At 44.7% G+C, this 7,388-nt stretch overlaps 1 protein-coding gene across 1 annotated transcript; it reads right to left on the bottom strand.

Moving 5' to 3' along the window:
* Positions 1–6,261: 6,261 nt before the first annotated feature.
* LOC308260424 (olfactory receptor 10V1-like) lies at positions 6,262–7,269 on the bottom strand (the record flags this gene model as incomplete). The annotated part of the gene is made up of 1 exon (XM_080691714.1): positions 6,262–7,269. Exon 1 carries the CDS (start codon positions 7,255–7,257, stop codon positions 6,262–6,264), a length of 996 nt encoding a protein of 331 aa, XP_080547840.1. The 5' UTR covers positions 7,258–7,269.
* Positions 7,270–7,388: the final 119 nt, after the last annotated feature.

The raw sequence follows: 7,388 nt of genomic DNA, 5'->3' as shown, positions 1-7,388 counted from the left end.
GATGGTGATGATGGTGATGATGATGGTGGTGGTGATGATGGTGGTGGTGATGATGATAATGAAGATGATGATAATGATGGTAATGATGTGATGATAATGGTGATGATGGTAATGATGGTGATGATGATGGTAATGATGGTAATGATGGTGATGATGATGGTAATGATGGTGATGATGGCGATGATGATGGTAATGATAATGGTGATCATGGTGATGATGACAGGATGATGATGGTGATGATGGTGGTGATGATGGTGGTGATGATGGTGATGATGATGGTGATGATGATGGTGATAATGGTGATGGTGATGATGGTGGTGATGATGATGATGGTGATGATGGTGATGATGGTGATGATGATGGTGATGATGGTGATGATGATGGTGGTGGTGATGATGGTGGTGGTGATGATGATAATGAAGATGATGATAATGATGGTAATGATGTGATGATAATGGTGATGATGGTAATGATGGTGATGATGATGGTAATGATGGTAATGATGGTGATGATGATGGTAATGATGGTGATGATGGCGATGATGATGGTAATGATAATGGTGATCATGGTGATGATGACAGGATGATGATGGTGATGATGGTGGTGATGATGGTGGTGATGATGGTGATGATGATGGTGATGATGATGGTGATGGTGGTGGTGATGGTGATGATGATGATGGTGGTGATGATGATGGTGATGATGCTTATCCCATGGGATGTTGTGAAGATAAATGCAAATGAGTCAGCACATGGAAATCATGGATTCCCTTATGCAATCCCTTGAAAAGATAGAACCATGAATGCACTGCAACTGTGCTGCTCTCCTAAAGACCATGAGAAATAGAGAAATGCCTAGAATACTTCAATCAGGTGTAAAATAACCTCAGTATTCAAAGCCCATGTGTCAGCTGCTGAAGCACTTTTCACAGAAGATTCAATAGGACAAAACACTTCAAAAAATACTCAAAGGAAAGAAAGAGACTGGAAAATATGGTGTGATGCAGCCTTCACCTTGGAGAGTCATGATGCACATTTGCATGTTACAGGCACTGAATAACCCTTCAGTAAGACACTAGTAGTTGTTTGAGCAACACAATATTCTTCACACTTGTTTGACCATGGCGTGTGTGCATGCGTGTGTGCGTGCATGTGTGTGTGTTACTGAGGGCTGATGTTCTATCTCTGGGCTAAATCCCCAGCTTTATTTTATTTTATTTTATTTTATTTTATTTTATTTTGAAACAGAGTCTCACTAAGTTGCTGAGACTGGCCTTGAACCTGTGATCCTTTTTTCTCAACCTCCAATGTACAGGGATTAAAGGTATGTGCCACCACACCTGGCTTGACCATTTAACATTTTTTTTCCACCCAAACACCCAATATCCAAAGGACTAGTGTCCTGCAGACAACCTGGACCTAGTAGAGTATGCAATGAAACAGAGAAGGAGCATTGCATACCTACGAGTGAACCAAAGAAGATCCTTTGGGGTTCTTGTCTTTCTAAAGAAGAAGGCAACATTTCAGTTCCATATAAAATAAATGCTGGTAATGTTTTGTTTTGTTTTTTTCAGGCCTTTCAGGGTTGTGAAACTCTTTCCAAAAAATGAAATTTTACAGATGATTTTCATACTTTTACAAATAAGGAAATAGATCCAGGGAGAAGATTCCCTGTTCTTGCTCCCTTCCAGGTTCCTCTGTCAGCAATGCCCTCTGTGCTGCAGAGACCCGGAAGCCTATGGTGGTGCTTCAAACACACCGGGTACCAGCAGACCTGCCCCTTCCCCTCCTGCCCCTCCCGAAGCCTGATGGTGTCGCAACATCTGACCTTGGTGTGAGTGTCCTTTGAGTTCTTTGATCCCAATGAGCTTTTGCTTCAAGGCAAAAGCTACTTCTTCCTTACTTTTCCACTTCCTGTTCCACATACCACGGTACATAGCAGAGTCCAATTAAAAGTTGGTGACTGCTTTGTTGAATATTGTTGAATGAATAAGTGCCTAAATTGCCAATAAGTGGAGGAGTGAGTGAGTGAGTGAGTGAGTGAGTGCCCACGTCCTACAAAAAGATGGTAAACCATCTGTGTTCTTACACCACCGCCTGGAGATGAGCAGTCATCACTAAATGGCTACCATCCCATTAGGATCCAGTCCTTTCCCTGCCTCCTGCCCAGTCTGTGTTTCCCTTTGCAAAATGGCTTTGCTCTGTGTGAAGCCAGATATGGATCAATGGTCCCTCTCTACTACCCCAGAGCAGTTCTATGAACGAAGCAAATACCCTATATGGTGCATACATAGCTAGAGAGAAACAGAAAAGGAGAATAAAAAATATGATATTGCTGGGCATAATAGTACTAATAGTACACATATGTAAACCCAGGACTTGAGAAGGTGAAACAGGAGATTTGTAGGTTCGAGACCAGCCTCAGCAACTTAGCAAGATAACTGTCTCAAAAAAAAATTTTTTTAAAATATATATATATGTGTGTGTGTGTGTGTGTGTGTGTGTGTGTGTATACACATATATATGTGTATATATATGTGTATATATATATATATATATATATATATATATATATATATATAATGTGGCTAGGGGCTGTGGCTCAGAGATAGAATGCCCCTGGGTTCAGTCTTCAGTACCAAAAGAAAAAAAGAACGAATATGATTTAATACTGAGATCGCCCAGTCTCAGAAAGTCAAGGGTCCAATGTTTTCTTTCACATAGAAACCAGTGAGAAAATAGGACACCAAAGGACCAGCAGGACAGTCTTCCTTCCAACTGAAGGAAGTTGGGAGGGGAAAAAAGGAAGATAGGAAGGAAACAGTTCAAATAATGCTATGTCCATATATGAAATTATCCCTGGAAATCTCACTAACATCATAGGGAGGGAAGACGAGCGAGCTGGGACACTGAGGAAAACACACCGAGTGATGTGTGCATGTACGTTGGTGTTACGTTGACTCTCACTGTGATGTACAGTCACAATGCATCAATGAAAAGGATAAAGAATATGACAGAGAGAGAAAGAGGGAGAAAGAGAGAAGAAAGAGTCAGAGAACGGGGAGGGTACCAAACAGTTCAGAGGACAGCATTTAGAGGGAGAGCATACAGAGTTAGACTGGGATGAAGACGCCTTAGCTCCAGGCATAAACTTGGAAAAGTGGAACTACAAAAACTTAAACTGAAGAGCTTTCCTCCAGCCTCTTTCCTGGAAAAGAAATTAGAGTGGACATTTAATAATTAAAAAAAAAAAACCCTCGGTGTTCACACCAGGGGACTTGTACGAGAGAGTGATTTGAATGTTTCCAGCTGAACCTGCCTATCATTGTGGGTTTTACACCTTCCCAAATGTGCAGTGCCAGGGTTGTGGGTACCTGGGAACTCCACCTGTCAAAACTCGCCCCGTGACAGCTGAGATCACAAGGACCACAGCCGCTGCTCTCTCTCTCCCTTCGAGTCACAAAGTACTTCTATGTAATGTTTCTTTTGATCTTCGTGACTACCCCAGAATTGAAAAACTGGAGACATTTTTTCTACAAAGGTCTCCTGGTAGATTTTTTTGGGGAAGCAGTTACTAGGGATTGAACATGGGAGTTGTATCCATCAGCATCCATGTAGCTATAATCTAAAAGACGGACTGACCAGGTAACTTAGAGGGAAGGATTTATTTTCTTAGGGTTTTGGGTTCAGTCCAAGTGAGGCCGGGAACCGTGGATCTCAGGGCATGGCAGCAGGAAGTGAAGAGAGGAAGAGCAGGAGAGCACATGGGCTGGGCTTTTCACATCATGAAGGCTGGAAACAAGCAAGAGAGCCCAGAGGGAGGAAATATATATATAATCTCCACAGCCACATCCCCAAGAAACCACCTCCTTCAGCCGTACCCTACTGTCTACCGGGTACCACCCAGGTAAACCCATCACAATGGACTTATCCACTTCCAGGATGATTGTCATAGCTCAATTATATCAGTCCTAAATATTAATACATGAGCTGTTGAGGGGACATTTTATATCTAACTATAACAGAGTTCTACCAGAGAGCTACATCTTTTTTGGTGTGTGTAGTACTGGGGATTGAACCCAGGGGCATTCTACCTGGAACTACACCCCCATTTCTACTTTATTCTTTATTTTGAAACAGGGTCTCACTAAGTTTCAGAGGGCCTCACAAGCTACTGAGGCTGTCCAAGAACCTGTGATCCTCCTGTCTCAACCTCCCAAGTACTGGTATTACAAGTCTGTGCTACCACACCTGGATCCAGACCTATTTTATTTTATTTTGTATTTTGTACTAGAGCTAGAAACCAAGGGTATTCTACCTTTGAGCTACATCTCCTATTTTTATTTTATTTTGAAAGAGTCTAAGTTGCTAAGGCTGGATTCAAGCCTGAGATCCTCCTGTCTCAACCTCTGAAGTACAGAGATTACAAATATGCACCGCTGTACCTAGCTCCCTTAAGGTTTAATTCTTTAAAAATACCATAACCTATTTTTTATTCTTTTATTTTGAGACAGGGTCTAAGTTGTGAAAGGCATCACTAAGTGTCTGAGGCTGGCTGCAAACCCGTGATTCTCCTGTCTCAGCCTCCCGAGTCCTGGGATTGCAAGTGTGCACCGCCATGTCCAGCATTTTTTTTTTTATAATGGAGATTGAACCCAAGGGCTTTCTACTTCAGAGCTACACCACCAGCCCTATTTATTTATGTATGTATTTATTTACAGTACTGGGGATGGAACCCAGGGGCATTCTACCTTCGAGCTATACCCAGGCCTATTTTTTATTCTTTATTTTGAAACATAGTCTCACTGAGTTGCAAAGGGCCTCACTAAGTAGCTGAGGCTTGTCCGCTAACTGCGATCCTCCTGTCTCAGCTTCCCAACTGCTGGGATTACAAGCATGTGCCACCATGCCTGGATTTATTTTTATTTCGAAATAGAGTCTCACAAAATTGCTGAAAGTCTTGCTAGATTGCTGAGGCTGGCCTCAAGCCTGCGATCCTCCTGTCTCAGCCTCCCAAGTACTGGGATCACAGTTGTGCACCCCCACACAGGCATGCAATTTCTAAATAAAGAAAGAGTGTGCTTTAGAAGCCAGGGGATGGACACCGGGCAGCAACTGAACAGCAACAGAATTCACAACAGTTCCTGAAACGTAGGAGAGGTCCTCTCCCACTTCTAGCCTTTTGTACCGTTTGCCCAATTTTGTCTTTCATGGAGGAACAGAAAGAGTCAATGGCTCCTGAGCAGTAAGACCCAAGATCCTAAAATGAGAAACAGCTGGTTCTCCTAATTTGAAAACAGCTGGTATGACCATTGGGGAGGTGGGACTTGAAAAATATAGAGCTGCTAAGTTGAAGGCAACTAAGAGCTTCAAATAAATAAATATACTATACTCTTTTTAATGAGACAAGATCTCACTATGTTGGTCAGGCTGGCATCAAAACTCCTGGGAACAAAAACTCCTCCTGGAATACTAAATAGCTGAGATAACAAACACAGGCCCCTAAAATGCATCCAAAAATGTATATACATTTATACACACATTCATACACATACAAAAACATACAACATGGCTTACTGTGTACTTATTATATTTTTTCACTTTTGTATTTCACCTATCATTATAATCCCTTGAGATAAAAGATCTGGCATGGCTATAATCCCCTTTGAACATAGAAAAACTATTAGGCCCATGTTTGGGCCTTGGATCCTAAAGCTGAGCACTTCCTATATTCAGGGCACTGTGCCACACACAAGAAAAGAAAGAGCAAGCCATTCCTTTGGCTCTAAGACCCTTACAGAGTTATTATACATGTAATTCTAAAGCATATGAAATTTAGTTGTAGGGAAAGAGGTACGATTTAGTGGAAAGAGAAAGGCCACTCTCACATAGGGTAGCCACAAAGCTTTTATTAAGGCCGTGAGACTCAAGCAGTCCTTACATGGCAAAGAGAAAGCTCAACAGGATTTTGGATCTGAGAACCCATGGGGTCTTCATGCCTTTAGAGAGGTAACAGATGGCATCCACTCTACCCATCCTTGTGTCTCTTCTCCTCCTCTCTGACATTCCTATGCAGGCCATTATTCTACGCCCTAAGAGAGAAAAGGAGGATGCTAAGAAGGAAGGAGTCCATCCAGGGCTTCATCCTTGGGATCAAATAGGAAGTGGAGCCCTTAGTGCAGTCTGCATGTCACAGGCCAAGACAGCCGTGGGGCTCACTGCCCACCCCTTCCTTTTCTCTGTGGAGTTCCTCTCCTTCGGGTCATGTCTCTACTCCCGGTTTGAGGAAGATTTTCCTAAGAAGGAACATGTCTGACCCCCTGACCCACAGCATTCGTGCCAGAAGTCTCTTCACGGCGTCAATCACCTCTCGGTTCCTTATGCTGTAGATCAAGGGGTTCAGCACTGGGGAGAAGAAGGCGTAGACCAGAGACACCGCGCGGCCCTCCTCTGGGGAGTAGCTGGAGCTGGGCCGAAGGTAGATGAGGCTGCCACAGCCATACTGCAGCAGCACCACGATGAGGTGGGAGGAGCAGGTGGAGAAGGCGCGGCGTTTTCCCTCAGCAGAATTCATCCTCAGGATGGTGGCCACGATGCACCCATAGGAGAGGCAGATGAGGAGGAAGGGGACGGCCACAGCGATCACGCCAAGGGCAGAGACAGCTGCCTCATACAACCGGGTGTCTGCGCAGGCCAGGCGCAGGACAGCAGGGATGTCACAGAAGAAGTGCTGGATCTCGCTGAGGCGGCAGAATGGAAGGCGACAGATGACGATGGTCAAAGGCAGTGACACGAGGAATCCCAGCCCCAAACAACCCAAGGTCATCTTCCTACAGAGCTGCACACTCATGAGGAGCTTGTAATGCAGTGGGTGACAGATGGCCAAGTACCTGTCGTAGGCCATGACAGCCAGCAGCGCACAGTCGGAAGCCGCCAGAAGGATGAAGAAGAACATCTGGGTCCCACAGCTGGAGAGAGAGATGAGCATCTTCCCCATGGACAGGATGCTAGCCAGGGTCAACGGAGCCAGGTTGGTGGAGTAGACCAACTCCACCAGGGCCAGCGCGAAGAGGAAGAAGTACATGGGGGTGTGCAGGGAGTGATCGTGCCAGACCGTGAGCCCGAGGAGGAAGTTTTCAATGAGGCTTGCTAGGTACAACAGCAGGAAGGCCACAAAAAGTAGGGGGGCCACCGTGGGGTCTGTGGAAAAGGGGCGGAAGTGGAAATACACCACCACTGTCTGGTTTGCCTCTGCCATTACACCTGGAACAAGGAAAAGGGCTGTGGGTGACATCACTCTCTTGACATCGGGTCCAACTGGACCCCAAGCACACTCTGCCATCGCTGGGCGCCTATCCTTGGTGCTTTCTTGGGAGCTCAGGCAAGGTC

This window comes from Muscardinus avellanarius (assembly GCF_963383645.1).
Source record: "Muscardinus avellanarius genome assembly, chromosome: 1".
NCBI classification, from domain to species: Eukaryota; Metazoa; Chordata; class Mammalia; order Rodentia; family Gliridae; genus Muscardinus; species Muscardinus avellanarius.
The sequence above is the reverse complement of the archived record's forward strand: the minus strand, read 5'-3'. Positions and strand labels throughout refer to the sequence as shown.